The sequence below is a fragment of the Carcharhinus amblyrhynchos genome, chromosome 4 (assembly GCF_965287045.1).
Source record: "Carcharhinus amblyrhynchos chromosome 4, sCarAmb.v2.hapA, whole genome shotgun sequence".
Taxonomy (NCBI): Eukaryota; Metazoa; Chordata; class Chondrichthyes; order Carcharhiniformes; family Carcharhinidae; genus Carcharhinus; species Carcharhinus amblyrhynchos.
The window spans coordinates 31,760,109-31,781,314 of NC_137327.1; the positions used below are offsets into that span (position 1 = coordinate 31,760,109).

The window sequence follows — 21,206 nt, forward strand, 5'->3', positions numbered from 1 at the left end:
TTCAACGATCCGGTACTTCACTTGTGTGTGAACGCCCCGTATCCGGTAACAATCCAGGCGTCGCAATCACGGTTGTTTCCCTGTGCGCTTGCGCAGTGCCGCCTGACGGCAGCGCCAACCGACAGCGGCAGCGCTTGCGCAGTGAGTGATGGCCGACCAGAAGGCAGCGCTTGCGCCGTGGTCGCTGACTAGGAAGCAACGCATGCGCAGTGACGGCAGACTAGGACGCAGCACATGCGCAGTGGCTGTCGACTCGGCAGCAGCGCTTGCGCAGTGGTAGTCGACCCAGCGTTTGCGCAGTGCCCTTTTCTCTGTCCTTTTGTGTTAAGGTCGTTAGCAGTTGCTTTCCCGGTTCCGTGATGTTGTCGCACATTTTTCGAGCCGGGCCCTTCGCCCCGTACCTGTCCGCGACCACTTACACCGTGGCGCCGCAACTCAAACCGCTGGTGCCGGGCGTGGTGACCAAGGCCGATGCGGTGGTACTGGACCTCAAGCGGTCCTTCCTGTGCCGGGAGTCGATGCAAGGCCAGGCGGCCCGGAGTGGGCCCGTCGTCACCGCCGGCCTCAATGGTGAGTGGAGCGGGTGTTGGAGGAAGTCGGGCTCGGGCCTGGGGTGTGAACCGGGAGGGAGGCCAGTAGAGGAGAGGAAGGGAGGCCTCTCTCACTCTGTCAGTCTCCTCCGGCTGGAGTCACAGTGACCTTGTGCACTGGTGAAGTTGCTATAAGCTGATCAGTCAGTCAGATAGACTGTCTTCAACACAGAACTAAAGGGAAATCATTTGGCTAAGCTGATAGTGCACTGTTGACAATTGAATCCTATACCACTGCACCTTCAACTGTTTCAAATTGTGAGCCCAACATAGTTTTAGGCCAAAGGCCAAATAATGCGGATGTTGGAACCTGTAACAAAAAGGCTTTAAAGCCTCAGCAGATCTGACAGCATTTGTGGAGATAAAATAGAGACAACATTTTGAGTCTAGATGCTTCTTTTGTCAGGGCCAATAAGTCTAAATGCGGTGTATGCAAGAAATCTAAAATAAAATGCTGAAAATATTCAGGTCCGGCAGCACCAGTGGAGAGAGAAACAGAGTTCATGTTTCAGATTGGTGCTTTCCATCAGAATCGTAGTTGTAGGTCACTTCAATGATGTGCAATTTCTGGAGCCTAGATGGAAAAATAATCAAATCTTTCTAGGTTGTAATCCCTATTCCATTGTTCTTTAATTTTGGCCATAGTTTAGCCTGGCAGTTCTGAATGTTGGCAATCTGCGGAATGACCAAGTTTGTGGGCCTTCTGAGACTTCTTCTGGGGCTGGCACAATCCACATTCACAAACTCAGGATGAGTGGATGTTTGGGAATGATTAATCTGGCTGCCTACCTTTCTCTGGTAATCTAGCCTGTGTGTGAATGACCTCTTTGGTACTGAAAAATAGCTTTAAGAAGTGTGGAGAATCATTTGTAGAATTATAGAACCCTACAGCGCAGAAAGAGGCCCTGCAGCCCATCGAGTTTGCACCAAACACAATTCCACCCAAGCCCTACTCTCATATTCCTACATATTATAGCCTCTAATCCTTCTAACCTTCGCATCCTTGGTCAGTAAGGGGCAATTTCTTGGCATGGCTAATCCCCTAACCCACAATCTTTGGACAGTGGGAGGAAACCGGAGTACCTGGAGAAAACCCACACAGACACGAGAATGTGCAAACTCCACACAGACAGTGACCCAAGCCGGGAATCAAACCCAGGACCCTGGAGCTGTGAAGCAGCAGTGCTAACCACATGTTACCATACTGTCTATCCTTCTGATTTTAATTGTTTTAGATTTAATCTCTTAAATCCACCCTCTTTTGTTCTATCTATTTTATTCTCTTTGCCTGATTTGACATTGAGTTAAATATTCTACTTATTACTTCCTGGGTCAGATTCTGTGTGCCTGGTAAGAATTCTTAGATCTAAGTGATTAAGCACATACTCAGTGGCTTGCTCTGCTAATGCAGATCCCTAATCCTCTGTGCAGGGCACTCTGCTGTTTTGTTTTCATATCATTGCAAGTTCTAGTGCAAAAGTCCAATGTAAATGCAATGAATGGCCATTTTAATTATGGGTGACAGCATATACGAACCTATTTAGAGGGAGAAGTTTAGAGAGGCATTATAAGTAGGGAAGCTACTCAGTCTCTGTAGTATCATCCCCTTAAGTAATTTGGCTGGTATAGTTATGTATAGAAATGGACTTCCACTATCAGTTTGTGTAGTAGTTGAACCCAGCAGTATAACAATTTGGCATTTTATTGATTAAGTCTTAAAATATAACTGAGATAAGTGTTGTCTCAAAATTGCATTCTGTAAATTCTCCATTCCCCAAGTGTCTTGTTGGACACCTGGAGCTGAGAGGGGTAGGTCAGGATGGCGACCTCCTTGTGAACCTGCTCCTGGGCCTGGCAAAGCACGCCATTTACAGGTCCAGGCAGTGGGCGATCGAGGGGGCCGACCATCCTAACTGACTGCCTCTTTACCGTGGCTACGTTCGCGGCCAGGTGTCCCTGGACAGGGAGCATGCGGTGTTCGTGGGCTCAATTGGTGCCTTCCACTGTCATTAGGCACTGCAGGGACTGGGATGCATTATCGACTCTAATAATCACATTTTAATTTGGTATTTTCAAGTTTCCTTTGTTCTTCAATTTTCACCAAGATTGGGGGAACGGCAAATTGTGCTGAGGGTGTGGAGAGTCTGCAGAAGGATCTAGATAGGCTGGGCGAATAGGCCAGGAAATGGCAAATGGAATTTAATGTTGGCAAGTGTGAGGTGGTCCACTTTGGTAGGAAGAATGGTAGGAAGGACTATTACTTACGGGGCGAAAAACTGCAGCAGGCGATGGTGCAGAGGGACCTCGGGGTCCTTGTGCATGAGTCGCAAAAACCCAGCTTGCAAGTGCAGCAGGTGGTCAGGAAGGCGAATGGGATGCTGGCCTTCATAGCGAGGGGGATTGAATATAAAAGTAGGGAGGTCTTGCTGCAGCTGTATAGGGCATTGGTGAGGCTGCAGCTGGAGTACTGTGTGCAGTTTTGGGCGCCACACCTGCGCAAAGATATTTTGGCCTTGGAGGGAGTGCAGAGGAGGTTTACTAGGCTGATACTGGAGTTGAGGGTGTTGAGCTATGAGGAGAGGCTGAATAAACTGGGCTTGTACTCGTTAGAGTTTAGAAGAATGAGGGGAGATCTCATTGAGACGTGTAAGATGATGAATGGGATGGATAGGATGGAGGTGGAGAGACTCTTCCCGCTCAAAAAAGACAGTAGGACTAGGGGGCACAGCCTCAAGATAAAAGGGGGGGCGGTTTAGAACGGAATTGAGGAGGAACTTCTTCACTCAAAGGGTGGTGAATCTCTGGAATTCTCTGCCCGTTGAAGTGGTGGAGGCTGCCTCACTAAATATTTTTAAGACGCGGGTTGATGGGTTTTTGGTAAGAGAGGGGATTAAGGGTTATGGGGAGAAAGCGGGAAAGTGGAACTGAGCAGCGACAGATCAGCCATGATCTTATTGAATGGCAGGGCAGGCTCGAAGGGCTAGATGGCCTACTCCTGCTCCTATTTCTTATGTTCTTATGTTCAGGCTTTCCCCCTCTTTTTGGCGAGCTGCCCCTTTTATTTGGTCCTGAATTGACTTGAGTTTGTTTATTTGGTTTGACCTTAAAAGAGGTCGAGTATCTTGTTGAGTTCTCATTAAATTCTATCTTTTTTGGGTAACATGCTGAAGGAGATTGCTCTCATTATTAGTTTGTGCAAAATGCAACAGATAGGGTTGCCTTGAAGTACAGTCAAATGGAGCTCGCTTTCCACTTAACAGACTTTCAAACACATTAAAAAACGCTAAACATAAATCACCAAGAATGCCATGTGTAAAAATAATTCCACCCTGGCCTTGATTTTCTAGATATTTTCTTTACAAGTGTCGGCTATGTTGGTAGCACACTTGCCCCTGGTTCTAGCTTTAAGTCCCATTCCAAAACTTGAGCACAGCAATCTGGCTGACACTCCACACTAATATTGAGATGTTCTGCTCCATTAGGGGTGTTGTTTTTCAGTTGAGGCATTAAACCGAGGCCCCATCGCTCAGTTTGGCGAGATGTAAAATATGCCACTATTTTGCAGAGGAGTTATTCTTAGTGCCCTGGCCAACATTATCCCTCAAACAACATTACCAGAACAGATTACCTGATCATTAGCATTTGTATCACTGTGTTGGAAGTCTGCTGTGTGCAATTTGGATCTTGAATGTTTATATTTTGACTAATTACCCTTCAAAGATAATTAATTGGCTGTAAAGCTCTTTGAGACTTAGTGGTTAAAAGCACTATATAAATGCAATTCTTTTGCCTATGTTTACATTGGCATATCACCCTTGTCGCCAGCAAATTATTGCTTTGATGATTTGCTAAATGTTTGCTTGCTTGCTGCCCGCACCACCACCCCACTCATGTATATTGAAGATGCCTACAAATAAATGCTATACACGAAAGCTTCGCAATTTGAAGAATTAAATGTTTTTGCAAGGAAATTGCTGTAGATACACTGAGTCTGACATCCAGGTTTATTTGGGAACTGGGAAGATCTCTTTAAGTTTTTGAAATATCACTTAGCATTCTGAATTTATTGTTGAACCTGATCATTTGTCTTGTTTCTCACTAAACTAAGCTCCCTCCCCTATTCCAGACTCCACATGTCAACTTCACATTAATTGGGCAAGCAAAATGTGACAGGTGGGTTTTAGCACATGAAGTTACCTATTTTCAACCAGAAAAGGTAGTTTGAGTATTAAATTAGTGAAAAGTTAGAAACAGTGGAGGACCAAAATGATTTTGGGCTCCATGTACTTCCTATTAAAGGAGAATCATAGAAGCCCTACAGTGCAGAAAGGCGCCATTTGGCCTGTCGAGTCTGCACTGATCACAATCCCTATCAGACCCTGTAACCCCACATATTTACCCTGCTAATCCCCCTGACACTAGAGTCAATCTAATATGGCCAGTCAACCTAACCCATACATCATTGGACTGAATAGATGCAACATAAAAATAATAAGCCTTTAAATCAGAAGGCCAACATGTATGAACGAAAGAGCTTTCCCCTATAAGTTGCATTAAGCGGAGGACATTTGTTACAGTGATATAAAGTCCTGGCTAAATCACATTTGGAGTATAGGATGCAGTTCTGGACACTACATTAGAAAGAATACACTGACCTTAAAAGGAGTACAGACTAGAACATAAGAAATGGGAGCAGGAGTAGGCCATCTAGCCCTTCGAGCCTGCCCTGCCATTCAATAAGATCATGGCTGATCTGTCGCTGCTCAGTTCCACTTTCCCGCTTTCTCCCCATAACCCTTAATCCCCTCTCTTATCAAAAACCCATCAACCCGCGTCTTAAAAATATTTAGTGAGGCAGCCTCCACCACTTCAACGGGCAGAGAATTCCAAAGATTCACCACCCTTTGAGTGAAGAAGTTCCTCCTCAACTCCGTTCTAAACCGCCCCCCTTTTATCTTGAGGCTGTGCCCCCTAGTCCTACTGTCTTTTTTGAGCGGGAAGAGTCTCTCCACCTCCATCCTATCCATCCCATTCATCATCTTACACGTCTCAATGAGATCTCCCCTCATTCTTCTAAACTCTAACGAGTACAAGCCCAGTTTATTCAGCCTCTCCTCATAGCTCAACACCCTCAACTCCAGTATCAGCCTAGTAAACCTCCTCTGCACTCCCTCCAAGGCCAAAATATCTTTGCGCAGGTGTGGCGCCCAAAACTGCACACAGTACTCCAGCTGCGGCCTCACCAATGCCCTATACAGCTGCAGCAAGACCTCCCTACTTTTATATTCAATCCCCCTCGCTATGAAGGCCAGCATCCCATTTGCCTTCCTGACCACCTGCTGCACTTGCAAGCTGGGTTTTTGCGACTCATGCACAAGGACCCCGAGGTCCCTCTGCACCGTCGCCTGCTGCAGTTTTTCGCCCCGTAAGTAATAGTCCTTCCTACCATTCTTCCTACCAAAGTGGACCACCTCACACTTGCCAACATTAAATTCCATTTGCCATTTCCTGAATATTACCAGAACTCCAGAATTAGATTATGAGGAGAATTTACATAAATTAGACTTGTATTCCTTAGAATATGGAAGGTTAATGAGTCATTTGCAGTTTTGAATGGAGTTGATGGAACAGACGGTGAGAAATGGCTTTTGCATTAAAATCTGAATCATGCCATTCAGAAGAGAAGCGAGGAAACATTTACCCACACGAAGTGTGGTGAAAATGTGGAACACTATCCAACAACAAGTAATAAGTGCCAGCTCAGTTAATCATTTTAAGTCTTGAGATTGATAGATTTTTGCTAGCCAAGGATACGTAATGGGATGTGCAACCATGGAAGGTAAATGCGGTTGATAGCAGAATGAGTAGATTGGCCTACTCCTTTTTCAATATTTCAGAATTTTACTTGTGTACTCACTTACAACCGTCTGTTAAAATATTTTTATTTCTCCTTAGAATTTAGTTGGCCATCAAAATTAAGTCTGATTCTGATCTTATCTTTGAAGCATGTATGGTTTGCAATTGATTTCAGTTTTAAGAACGTGGTATTGGTCAATAAATAAATCACGCTCCATGGCTGACACTCCAATGTAGCATTGAGGTATCCTGCATTGTTGGAGGTGTTGTCTTTCAGATGAGACAGACTGAAACCCATTGCCCAGCTTGGAAATATATCACTTGTGAAGCGAAGGGGAGTTATCCCTTGTGTCCTGGCCAAAATTATTCCTCAATCGACATCACCAAAACAAATGATCTGGTCATAAATATGTCACCGTTATTGGGTGTCTGCTGTGTTTAATTTGGCTCTTTGAGAAATTCAGAAACAATATAAGGCTCATAATTATATTATCACTCAGGCTGCAAAAAGGAATAGGAGAAAAGATGAACTTCTTCCAGGCAGCTTTTGTAATAGGGAAGATATGGGAGTTTCATTTCAAACCATGAGATGATAATGCCAAAAATATCAATGGGTAAACTGTAGCAGATAACATCCAATAAGATACAACAGCAAGTGAGATTAATGGGTATAATTAACTAAGCTGCCAACACAACTTCGCTTAGCGAGCGCTTTTAGTCTAGTGAAATGTACCAAGCACTACCCGCAAAGCAGATGCTGGAGTTGGGGAACCAGTAGATGAGATGATTGAAAGGCTGATTTAGTATTAGTTTTCAAGGCTGTAGCTCATCTTAACTGACATAATGACTTGGATGTGGTACTGCTGGAAAGGTGGTACGCATGTTCCCCAAAGCATGCAATTAAATGTATGTAAATTGCAGCAGAGTAGGTGACAGCGGGCAAGTAACACTGTATGGTCAGGAACGTCCAAGCTTCTACACTGTGGGCTGCTTATGTATGTACTATGGATCCTCCTGGGCTACCTGTAGAGTTCGGTCAATGATTCCAATAATTTCCATGTATCTGAGCGTAGATGCAAACACGTTTGAGGCAACAGGACTGAACAGCTTTTTCCAAACTTAGTTCAGAGAAGAAAACCAGTAACAAATATAAGCAAAAGAGGTAGCTGAGCTTGGTGGGTTGTACTGCTAGGAGTTGAGGGTCAAGACAGCATAATATAGAAACTGTGAGTTATAAATTTGCCTTGTGCACTCAACAGAAATTGGACAAGTGATTGGATGGCTTGCTTGGCACTCAGATACCGAGCAGTGGAAAAGTAGATCAAGCTGCAAATTTGTGACTGCCTCAGACAAATTTATACTACATTAATGCCAGTAGGTGTACATAATGTATTACCCAAAATATTAATGCAATCATAACATCTTATTTCTCATATAAACTCAGTCATTAGTGTTGAAAGTCCAGTAAAATTAACATTCAAAAGATGGAAAAATTATGCACATTGCAAATTAAATGCCACATTTTATGCTTGTTTTGAGGAAATGAAAGGGAAGAAAAACTACTCTTAAAATCAACACTTCCTTTTTGAGCAGGAGATGCCAGTGGTCATGATACAAGATTACATTTAGTAGGTATGACAATGCTAAGCAAAGGATTGTGAGATTTTATATTGCCTACTGGATGCTAAAGGAGAATAAAACCCCTAAATGGTAATCAGATGATTTAAGCTTTAACAAAGTGAGATCATTTTTTTAAAATATCACTGAGCGTCTGGTGCAACTATAATTCATGGTTTAACTTTTCCTTTTGCACAGTTGCATCTGGAGTTCGATATGCTCACAGCGATATTAAAGTTCCGGATTTTTCTGACTATAGACGACAAGATGTTCAAGACCCCAGGAAATCCTCACAAGAGAGCAGTGATGTCAGGAGAGCATTCTCCTACTTATTAACTGGAACCACAGCTGTTGTAGGAGCCTACGCTGCAAAGAATCTTGTCAGTCAGTTTGTCTCGAGCATGAGTGCCTCTGCTGACGTATTAGCATTGTCTAAGATTGAAGTCAAGCTGAACGAAATCCCAGAGGGCAAGAACATGACCTTCAAATGGCGAGGCAAGCCTCTTTTCATCCGTCATCGTTCAGCCAAGGAAATTGAGACCGAACAGGCAGTGGACTTGGCTGAGTTGCGACACCCAGAATTAGATTCTGACAGAGTGAAAGATCCACAATGGATGATTGTTATTGGTGTCTGCACTCACCTGGGCTGTGTGCCAATAGCCAATGCTGGTGAGTATGGTGGCTATTACTGCCCTTGCCATGGATCTCACTATGATTCATCAGGGCGAATCCGGAAAGGCCCAGCTCCACTGAACCTGGAAGTGCCGCCATACGAGTTCATTAATGAGGATCTTGTAGTTGTAGGTTAATGTTATAAATTTTCAGCTGAATACCTTCTGTTGAACTGAACATTCTTAGCAGCAGCTTGTTAAGGTAATCCTTCCTATTTTGAGTGCTTGGGGAGAATGGTGTAAATCAAGCTCAACATAAATAAATATCCATTTTGCCTCTTGCAGCAATTGTGGTCAATTTGTTTGAGGAATATGTCTTGTGATTCTAGTTTTCGATGGTAATAATGGAGATCAGGATCAGAAAATTATTAACTTGCAACTGTATGAGTCACTTAACTTGGATTCATAAAATCATTTTATAAGGTTTCATAAAACCTTTCATCAACGTTAAAGCCATATTAAGGTACAAACAAAATTGTCTTCCTACCAATACGGTTTAACTATTTCTTGCTGCCAAATCTGTTGTTCCATGCATGGTAAATTTACAGAATCAGTTTTTTTTTCTAAACCAGGTTGAATCCTGCTGAAAGATGATATATCTGTAATTTGTTTCTGGATACAAAAAGGTAACTTAGGATTCTGCTGAGTACAAAATGTCCCCTGTAACGAATAGCAACAATTCATGCAACCTATTTTCAAAAGCCAGGCAAATTAATCAGCTTGGCTTGGCCTTTTGGCTAAGATCAAGTGTAGTATTGACATGTTGTGCTTGGTTGAAGTCATTAGCTTACATTGTAGCTTCATTTGAAACAATTTTTAAAAGCGGCATTTCGGCCTTTTCGCTAAGATGCAAATGAAATCAAGCCTTGGAGGAGGAGCTATGCCAGTACCAGTCAGCTTGAATCATGTAGACCAAGCACAAGAAGTAAGAGCCCTATTTTGTCAGCTTGGATTGGGAATGTCTCAACTTGTTGAGACTCTAAATTGGACTTGATTGTATTGAATTGGAATAAAAAAATTTTATATAAAAAAAGCTTGCTGGTTCCTAATTGTCAACAAATCTATGTACATCAACCTGTAATTGACCTAGAGTCAACTTCATTGTTAGACTTGATTGAAAAACTATATATCTGTTGTTTTGTAAAACGTTTTTTAAATAAAATGCATTTCTTGTACCCACTCCTGCCAACCCAAATCAAAGCTTCTAAAATCCCCCTTGAAACTGGGCTTGAAGCAACTGGTTTGCATTATATTGAAATTGTCTGGCGTCAAGAAATAATAATCTTGTGTGGGTGAATTTCATACAGCATTTTCCTTGGAAAAATATAAATACCTGAATTTATAAGTTAGTTGCACTGTTTCAAAATGTGACCAGTGTCCAGGACATTTTACTTTTACTTCATTGAAATTGGATGATCCTTCACCTTGTGGATTTCATTCATGACTACTTTTTAATTCAGTACACACCTGCATACGTGGTGTATTCCATCGCTGAAATATGGCTGGAACTGTAATTAAATCTAACCAGAATTGGATTTTTTGACGGATTTAATTGGAAAATTAAGTTAGGATGTGTACGCTGATGCTGTGTGTTTTGTGATGATGGTGTCATAGGGATAATGTGGGTATGCCGGCGTTGGACTGGCGTAAACACAGTTAAAAGTCTGACAACACCAGGTTTTAATCCAACCAATCGGTTGGATTAAAACCTGGTGTTGTCAGACTCTTTACTGTGTCATAGGGATACACAGCACAGAAATAGACTCTTTGGCCCTACTCAACCAGGTTTCCTAAACTGAACAAGTCCCATTTACCTGCGTTTGGCCCATATCACTTTAAACATTTCCCATCCATGTACCTGTCCAAATGTATTTTAAATGTAATTTTACCCGCCTCTAGCAGCGTCATTTGGAATGATTTTACATTGGCCATTACCACTAGAATGAGAGGAAGGAAATCATTTTCACTTCTGATTTAGTTTTTCAGGGAAGTTTCCTGCTAGCTCCTGATTATCAACAAATCTACTAGAAATGCACACATTGTGTAAGAGTAGGTTAGTGTTGGCACAGTTAGCTCACTTCAGGTTTGCATGCGGAGTGACAATTTGGCCATCTCCAATGTGTTAGGACCAGTAGCACAAAGATATTGTGCTATTATTACGTAATATGTTGGTCAATTCTAAAGAAGTATGACAGTTTTATGTATACAACTAACAATAGGATGTACTAATCCACAGTCATTATTCAAGAACTTGCATAAGCAGCATGCAAAAGCATGTATCGCAGCAGGATCATTGTTGATAATTTTCTCCCCTCTTAACTCTAAGAGCTCCATCTAGTGGTTTAGCTAGTGATCGTAAAACATGCCTGCGGTGCAGATCAGTTTAGGTTCCAGTTAAAAACGAAATTGTATCTGATTTGTTTGGGGTTTCATAATGCTTTTGAAGATGACATTCCTTCTTGTTTTCTCATGATTCCATCTTACCTGCTGTGGTGTGCTTCTTTAATCTGCAGCTCCTACCAGCAGACCTATCTTGTGCTATCCTCTCACATCCACCATAGCTCTGTGCCCAATCTAGATTAGGTTGACACCTCTTTCTGCTGCCCTCTTTGTCCTCCAGAAGAGATCTTTGTAGTTTTTCAACTCTGATCGATGGCCGAGGAAAAAGATATTTTCTTTTCTGAATGTCGCCTCTTAAGAGTTTTTGTTTTGCAGTACCCCTTTATTTGCTTTCATGGTCTGCATATAGAATTTTTAATGTGTGGTTTAGCCTCTTCAATGGTCCGTTTTCTTCCACAGATCCTTATTTATTCAGGTTTTGGAGACATGCAGAAAGTGGATAGGATGTGACAGCTTCTGGTTTTTTTGTTACAAGCTTGGATGTTCTTGTTAACATATCCATTATCTGCACAAAATTATTTCTGCTTATCTGTATCCTTCCAATTTCTGCATCATATCTATCATTGTATATCATTTGTCCGAAATGGACAAACTTATCTACTTGTTCCAGTGTGACACCTTCCACATCAATTTTCACTCTAGTTTCTTTTAATGTATTCCTTTTAAATACCATTGGTTTTGTCTTTCTGGTGTCCATATTCTAACCTAGATTTCATTTGATCTACAATATTTTCGGTGAGTAGTGCTGTGTCATCAGCACATTTTTGCCTCCAGTTTTTACCTTTGGCAAAATCTCTGAATTTGTTCTGTGTTTATTTTAATTTCAACTTCATATTTCATTTTGTACATTTTCATTTCATCAATATCTTTAAATACCCACTTTTTGATTTTACGTTATCTTGAGGATTTTCAACTTGAGAACTATAACGGTTGGAAAGTGGAGGGTAGCAAGAATTGAGAGGAGAGGAGCACAGGATTTCTATGCTATCAATTCATGGAGGGATTTGGGGTGTTGGAGTGTTTAAATATGATGAAGCTTCAAATTAAATGATTCTCCTGTTCCTAATTGCTTAGGGGTCTAGAGATAAAGTCACCAGTTTCAAAGCTGCAGTGCTTAAAAAAAAAGCTTCAAAACATTCAAATGCTTAAATTCCCTCTACAGTAAATAGTGCCAGAGAATGATGAGAGCTACAGAGATAGTGGATGCACTGGTAGTAATCTTTCAAGAAGCCTTATATTCTGGAAAAGTCTCAAATGGTAAGAAAACTACAAATGTAACACCCTTATCAAAAGGAAAGACAATAAGCAGAGAAAACGGTAGGCTAGCTAGCTTAACATCTATCATTGGGAAAATGTTAGAGTCTATTATAAAGGATGTAATGGCAAAGCATTTTGAAATACATAAGATAATCAAGCAGAGTCAGTATGACTTCGTGAAGGAAAAATCATCTCTGACAAATGTCTTAAAATTCTTTGATGTGCTAATGAGCAAGCCCCCTAAAGGTGAACCAGTAGATGTAATATACTTGGGTTTTCAAAAATTCGATTGGGTATTGTTTAATAGGCTATTTAATAAAAGTGTATGGTTTTGGGTTTAATACATTAGCATGGGTGGAGGATTGGCTAACCGATGGAAGACAGTTGGGATAAGAAGGGCATTTTTAGGGTGACAACCTGAAACACATGGAGAGCACAAGGACCAGTGCTGGGGCCACAATTATTTATAAGTGACTTGGAGGGAAATGAAAGTACTATTGCCAAGTTTGTCAATGACCCATAAGTAGGTCGTAAGGCAAATGGTTAGGATGACACTGAGTCCACAGAGATATAGACTGGCTAAGTGAGGGGACAAAATCTCAGCAGATGGAATGTATCACCTCTAAATCCCTACAGTGCAGAAGGAGGGCATTTGGACTGTGGAGTCTACCCCAATTCTCCGAAAGAACATCTTACCAAGGGACATGCTCCACCCTATCCTTGTAAACCTGCAAATTTAGCAGCATGATCCATCTAACCTGCACGTTTTTGGACAATGGGAGGAAACCGGAGCACCCAGAGGAAACCCATGCAGGTATTGGGAAAACGTGTAATCTTCACACACCCAAAGCCGGAATCGAACCTGAGCGCTTGGTGCTGAGACAGCATTGCTAGCTGCTGTACCACTGTGCTGCCCTATAATGTAGGAAAATGTGAAGTTACGCACTTTGATAGGAATAGAGGAGCTGAATATTATTTAAGTGGAAAAAGTTGCAGTACACATGGATTTGTGGGTTCTTGCGCACGAATCGTAAAATGCTAGCCTGCAAGTCCAGCAAGTAATAGGAAAGGGAAATGGAATGTTGGCCTTTATTTCAAAGGATATGAAATATAAAAAGGAAAGCCTTGTTAAAACTATAAAGGACTAGTTGGACCACACTTGGAATACTATAAACAGTTTTGGTTCCCTTATCCAAGAGAAGATATACTGCTGTTGGAGTCCAGAGTGGGGTTCACTAGGCTGATTCCAGGTATGGAGGAGGTTTCTAAAAAGGAGGGGTTGAGGAGATTGAACTGAACTCATTGCATTTAGAAGAATGAGTGGTGACGTTGAGACACATAGGTTTCTTGGGGGGGACGTAACAGCTGAGAGCTTGTTTCCCTTTATGGGAAAGTATAGGACTAGAGGGCATAATGTATGTGTAAAGGATTGCCCATTTAAGACAGAGATCGGTAGGAATTTCTTCTGAGGATCGTGAATCTGTGGAATTCTTCCCGCAGAAGTCGCTAAACGTGTTCAAGGTTGAAACAGACAGAATTTTAATCAGTAAGGAAATCAAGGGTTATTGGTATAAGGTGGGAAAATGGAGTTGAGGAATTAACAGATCAGTCATAATCTCATTGAATTGTGAAGCAGACTCGATAGGCTGAACGGCTACTTTTGCCTTTAGGTTTTATGGTCTTATGATGAATTTTCATTTTAGTTGACCAGCTTTAGCATTTGTTCTCAAATTAGAGAGGCAAACTACTTTGTTGTCCCTGATGGTAGTATAATTAATTTCAAGAATACCTTCAGTGCACTAATTGGTTCGTATTTTTTAAACCATGGCAGCTGAGTGAAGTTTCTGTGAATTACTAAGCTTTGAAAAGCGGACCCGTAGTCATTGAGAACTATGGTTAGGTGATTTCATAAAGGCTCTTGTAGTGAGCACAGGAGACTTTAATTCTATCAGTCTAAGCTAGATTTAAAACTCATACTGAATTGTAAAACTATTGTCTCAGTAAATGAAAAGTTTTAAGTTTATTCATTAGTGTTACAAGTAGGCTTACATTAACACTGCAGTTAAGTTACTGTGAAAATCCCCTAGTTGCCACACTTTGGCACCTGTTCGGGTACACTGAGGGAGAATTTAGCATGGCCAATACAGCTAACCAGCTTGTCTTTCAGACTGTGGGAGGAAACCTGTACAGAAACAGGAAGAACGTGCAGACTCCGCACAGACAGTGACCCGAGCTGGGAATCAAACCCAGCTGTCTGGCACTGTGAAGCAGCAGTACTTATCTCTGTGTAACTGGGAGTATGCACAGTAAGTCGTCTCACAACACCAGCTTAAAGTCCAACAGGTTTATTTGGTAGTAAACACCACAAGCTTTTGGGGCTCTGGCCCTTTGTCAGGTGAGTGGAGAGTTCTGATCATGTAATACAGTATTCTGTAAACTGTGTGCCTTTATATGATCAGAACTCTGTGATCAGAACTCTCCACTCACCTGACTAAGGGGCAGAGCCCCGAAAGCTTGTGGCATTTACTACCAAATAAACCTGTTGGACTTTAACCTGGTGTTGTGAGACTTCTTACTGTGTTTACCCTGGTCCAACACCGGCATCTGCCCATCATAACCGGGAGTAATCAGATTCAACCACTATATTCATTTTAAACCTGGAAACTAACTATTAACTAGCCAAAGTATGGATTGAGTGCTTTCCAGATTTCCCATTGGATATATACATTGATAATACATTTATTGTGTTGGGTATGATGTTTGGGGACCATCAGTAGTATTCATGATGTTGATATTAAATATATAAAACTCTGGGGTAGACAGCATCAGTAATAACTTGTAAAATGCATTTGAATCATCCTGGAATTAGCTGTATTTCGTACATGTGCTGTTACAGTCCTGATATCTTATTTTACTGCTTATACACAGTTTGAAATTAATTTTATTTCCTGTTATTAGTTGGTGTAATATTTTGCCCTTTACTAATTGTTTTCTTGTAATCATCTTCCCAAAGCCTATGGAATAAATGGTTTACACTTGCCAGATTATGTTTGAATTATAAAATTAATCTAAATTAGCAAATGGCTGACTGGTAAAGAAGATGCTCCTGTTTAAAATAGCCAAAAGTATTCAACATGTTTCATGCAAGACACTGATAGATTTAACATTTTTATTCTTTGTTGGACAAAATTGGGTTTGGCAGATGAAAGGATTTGTTCTTGAAGATAGCGAATGGGTCACTTTGCACCTTCACTCAGTGACCACAATAAAAACCTCCAAGGCCAAATACAAAATAAAGCTACATTTATTGCACCAAATTGATGTGACATAAATCCTATCAAGAGTTCATCCTGCTGGATCTGTATAACATTGTTTCACTTCCTTCAGCAGTTAACTTCATTGCTTTATAATGGAACTCTCACATTGTGGACAGTCTTCTGCGCCTATTCAGATTCTTTTACCTCACTCGGGAAAATGTAGCCAACAGGAAATATCTTGTGCGAAGCATTGCATCTCATCTCACTCCAGTGCTTCATACAATAAGCTCGATAGTTATGTCAGCATTTAGAAGTGTTGGATGGTATGTTGATTGGATTCTTTCCTATCTCTTCTGTGCTCTGTTCATATAAACTCCATATAAATCCTTAATGAATATTCAAGCCTTTATGATTTGATTTTACTTACACACTCATTTGTCTCTGTGAAAAGAAATGTTAAGTACTCTAACTAAAGGAAATTTAGAGGCTGGATTGATTTGAAGGAAAATGAACTGAGTTGAATTTAGAAATAAAAAGTTGAATTCTACAATAAAGTTAAATCTAAGTGTCCACTTTTGACAGAATTGGGGACCTGGATAAACGAACTCATAATCTTATGGAGGAGGTTATGTGGAACCTTAAAATATTGGCTTGAAAATCATGAATGCTCAACTTGTGTTGCTCTCCTTTTCCTCACCACTGTACCATGTAGGCTCTAATTTAAGAGTTGAAGGCTTTCAAGGATGCACGTTTCATCGTTTGGGATGCCTCTCTGGAGTCGTCATGGACAGAATTCGTTTGCATCCCCATTTTTGCATAAGGACTTTACAATGGGCAACACCATCCTTGATGCTCAAATGATGCTTTGAGATGCCACACTAATGCGTGGAATGCTAGATACAAGTGCAAGTGTTTTTGGAAATAAAATTCTACGGTGTAGAAACTGTTTAGTATACTTTTCCCCCTAGGTAATGATAGTATGGGTGTGAATCCATGTGGAATTATGTCCCTGGTTTTCAAGATATCATTGCCAAGCCCAATTACAATGCATAAAACTTGATACATGAAGAAGCTGAGAATCAGATTTTTCTATTGTTTTCATAATTTCCATTCCTTCATACTTGAAATTGAACTTTATCTGTTGAAAAACCTAATTATTACATTAAGTTAAACAAGCCTGTGTAACTCAATTTCATGACGGACTTCATGAATGCACTACGTCACAGATCATTAAAGGTAAAGTTTTGAACTCTAAGGAAATCAAGGGGTACAGGGATTGGTCATGGCGGTGTGGGGGAGGGGTGTTGAAGCAGGGATGGTGAAGTGGAGTTAAGGCTGAGGATCAGCCCTGATCTTCGTGGCAGAATAGGCATGAGGGGCTCTTTGGCCCCCTCTAGTCCCCATTTCTTACATTCGAAGGTATGGAAGGAAGGCTTTCAAATTCCAGCATTAGGAAATATGTCTGGGAAATCAACATGTAAAGATGGAAGAAGGATGTATTCCTGTATGGGAATCCACCTGATTTTTCATAGAATTAATGAGCAAAAGGTTTGGGCGATCATGATTACGTACCTGGCCCCTTCCCCATCCAAGTAATCCAATAGCTTCAAGTAAGAGAACAGGGAAAGATGCTGACAATCCTGTATCCACTTTTGACATTTGGTTAGACTCTGATGGTAGTTGTATGGCTGGGTTAATAATATTTACCCCAACAAGCTGACATTGGATCCGGGGGTGTACTACTTTATCAATGTTCTAGCTCAGTCTTGGGTAAATAATGTAGTCTTTTTGAGAATCAAGTTACCAGACTGACACTAAATGCAGGCTGTTGGGCAGTGATTTTCCCCATGCTGAAGTTTTAAAAACTTATAGAGGTCAATCAAGGCCCCAGAACAACAACAATGCTGTGTTAGAAGAATCTTGTGAATCCACTGGGAAGATAACAAACATGCGTTCCTTCCAAGACATGATGTTGTCAGGTATAGAGGCTGTGATAATCTTGCATCAGCTGAGATGGATAGGGCATGTTGGAATGCCTGACTCGGGATTGCCACACAGGTGCTCGATGTTGCACCAGAAGCCTCTTCACACAGGGGGTCAAAAGAAACATTTCAAAGACAATCTCAAAGCTTCCATGAAGTTCTGCTTGATTAACACCAATACCTAGGAAACAGATATCAACCTTGACGAAGGTGTTTTATCAAAATACCTTCTAAAACAACAGGAGGAGCCACTGAGGGAATGGCGAAAGAGAGGACAGCTGTTCAAGCCAACTATCCATCACTGCCTCTACTGACTGACAGCTGAAGTCTTCACTGAAGAAAAGTTTGCAAGATGAAGGAAGAGCTCTTAAGCAATTTGTAAACCACAGCCAACATTAATCTCACTTCAATTCAGCCATCTCAAGAACCGTCCTCCTTTGGTGATTGCTCACGAACAAGTTTGATTATCAGCCTATGAAACTCAGTGTTATTGGTGATGGGTTCTGTGAGTTCTTGCATAGCTAATCAGCTCAATCTCAGAGCTACATCTTCGACCACACACTTGCAGTTGTTTCCGGGAGGTGTGTTGGGTCCTAGGGGCTGTAGATCGCTGGTATCCTCCTCTTCTGGACCTCCTCTTGCTGTCAGCATCCTTGAAGAATTGTTCCCTTTAATCAGGAGGTTTCTCAAATAGGTCTCTCTGGAGCCAGGCTCTCCCAGGCGTTGACATCTATGTAGCATTTCTTGAGATAAGCCTTCCAGGTGCCCTTGAAATCCTCCCCTTGTACTCCTTTTGTTCAAGAGCTTTACTTGAACTGGACAAAGAGGATTTGCTTTGGCAGTCGGGACTCAGACGCTTGAAGCACATAGCCAGCGCAAGGGAGTTGGTTTTGCATGATCATGGTCATGATGCTGGTACTCTCAGCTCCTTCAGTGATGCTGATCTTACTACACGTGTCCTCCCTGTTGATGCAGAGAATCCATCTCAGATAGTGCTGATGGTATCTTGCCAAGACCTTAAGGTGGCGTCTGGACATAACCCCATTGGGTTTGCAGATAGAGTGATTGGATTAATATAGCATTCGAGAGTAGTCAAAACATCCATCAGTTGAGGTGAAATCTGGGAATAACTTGTATCTTGATCTATCTGTGGGTCAATGGTTCTGTGTTATTACTAGAAAATAAAAGTTTTTAAAAATGGGCAAACAGTGAACTGCAAACATTGCTGTTTTGATTGCAACATGAAACGAATTTTCCATTTCCTGTTGATAAAGATTGCTTAATTGAATGTAATTCCCCAACGCCAAACATATAATTAAACAAAATATACAATGCCACATTGCACCAAAGGCCCTCATTAATTAGTTTCTCGTGTGCAAAATTCATGAATTGTTCAGTCACGGTGATCCAGACCTGTGCTAAAACACGTCCAAATGTGGATCAGTCATCAATGAAGCAGGTAAAGTAACATGTGCATTCTCAGCCATTATCTCTGTAAAAGCAAGCAAACATTGAAACAAATATCTCATTTAAGTTTTATTTTGCAATGATATTCCTCCCACCACCAAAGTAAAACCTTTTAAAGCTGTAATGACTATGGTAATGAGGCAGTTTGTGAAGTGCAGTTGTGTTTTGTAGTAATGTACACAGAAATAATTGGATCAAAGTAGGATTTATTTATGCGCAGCTGGGCTTTCTGTTGTGCAATCAGAAAGGGTCAAGTTACAATCCAGGTATAAAAGCCAAATGTCGTCTCAATTCTGTCAAGTATAATACCTTTGTGGAGTAGTAGCTGGACAATATTTCAGACACCCAGGGTAATGCTCGTGGGACCCAGGTTTGAATCCCACCATGGCAAATGGTGAACTTTTGAATTCGATAAAAATCTGGAATTGAAAGTTTAATGGCAACCATGAAACCATTGTCGATTTGTTGTAAAAACCCATCTGGTTCACTAATGTTATTTAGGGAAGGAAATTTGTCATCCTTACCTGGTCTGACTTATACGTGATCCAATTGCCACAGTAATGTGTTTGACTCTTAAATGGGCAATGAATGCTGGCCCAGCCAGTGAAAACCAAATACTATGAACCAGTAAAAAAAAAACACCTGCTTTGTGACATTTGCACTTGCGAAAGAGGGAGATGTAGAATAAAATATATAGAGAAATGATTTAGTTATATGTAAATTATATTCACTGTTAATGCAGGTACAAAGATGAGTTCTTTACATGCCAGCAGACTCTCAGTTCCAACTTTTAAGGGCATTATTGGGTGCAGTCACAAAAACAGCTAGTTTTAAAACTGCAATCCTCTTTTGCAAGAATCAGTTTCAGATTCTAAAAAGGGAGAGATGACAATTGTTCTAAGGTGGCACAATGACACAGTGGTCAGCACTACTGCTACATAGTGCCAGAGACCCAAGTTCGATTTCTGGCTTGGATCACTGCCTGTGCAGAGTCTGCACATTCTCCACGTGTCTGTGTGGGTTTCCTCTGAGTGCTCTGGTTTCCTCCCAAGCCCAAAAGATGTGCTGGTTAGCTGCATTGGTCATGCTAAATTCTCCCTCAGTGTACCTGAACAGGCACTGGATTGTGGCAACTCGGGGATTTTCACAGTAACTTCATTGCAGTGTTAATGTTTGCCTACTTGTGACACTAATAGAACATAGAACACTACAGCACAAACAGGCCCTTCGGCCCACGAGTTGTGCCGATCACATCAACACCTACCAATCCATAGACCTATCTATAACCCCCAATCCCATTAAATCCCATATACTCATCCAGAAGTCTTTTAAAAGACCCCAGCGAGTTTGCCTCCACCACCACTGACGGCAGCCGATTCCATTCACTCACCACCCTCTGAGTGAAAAACTTACCCCTAACATCACTTCTGTACTTGCCTCCCCGCACCTTAAATCTGTGTCCTCTCGTAGTGACCATTTCAACCTGGGGAAATAGCCTCTGAGAATCCACCCTATCTATTCCTCTCGACATTTTATAAACTTCTATCAGGTCGCCTCTCAACTTTCGCCTCTCCAGGGAGAAGAGTCCCAGCTCCCTCAACCTATCTTCATAACGCATGCCTCCCAATCCAGGCAACATCCTTGTAAATCTCCTCTGTACCCTTTCAAAAGCTTCTACGTCCTTCCTATAGTGAGGCGACCAGAACTGCGCACAGTACTCCAAATGAGGCCTGACAAGGGTCTTATAAAGTTGCAGCATTACCTCCCGATTCCTAAACTCAATCCCTCGATTAATGAAGGCCAGTACACCATACGCCTTCTTGACCACCTCCTCCACCTGCGAGGCCAATTTAAGAGTCCTGTGGACCCGGACCCCAAGATCCTTCTGCTCTTCAACACTACTAAGACTCCTGCCCTTGATAGTGTACTCGTTCATCCCATTGGTCCTGCCAAAATGGACGACTACACATTTATCCGTGTTGAAGTCCATCTGCCACTTCTCCGCCCAGTCTTGCATCTTATTTATGTCCTGCTGCAACTTCTGACATCCTTCCAGACCATCCACAACACCACCGACCTTCTTGTCATCAGCGAACTTACTAACCCATC

The 21,206-nt window shown here is 41.6% G+C and overlaps 1 protein-coding gene across 1 annotated transcript; it reads left to right on the plus strand.

Moving 5' to 3' along the window:
* Positions 1 to 275: 275 nt before the first annotated feature.
* On the plus strand, positions 276 to 9,018 carry uqcrfs1 (ubiquinol-cytochrome c reductase, Rieske iron-sulfur polypeptide 1). Its single transcript, XM_080186944.1, has 2 exons — positions 276 to 570; positions 8,262 to 9,018. The coding sequence occupies exons 1-2, from the start codon at positions 360 to 362 to the stop codon at positions 8,870 to 8,872; spliced, it is 822 nt and encodes a 273-aa protein (XP_080043070.1). The 5' UTR covers positions 276 to 359; the 3' UTR covers positions 8,873 to 9,018.
* Positions 9,019 to 21,206: the final 12,188 nt, after the last annotated feature.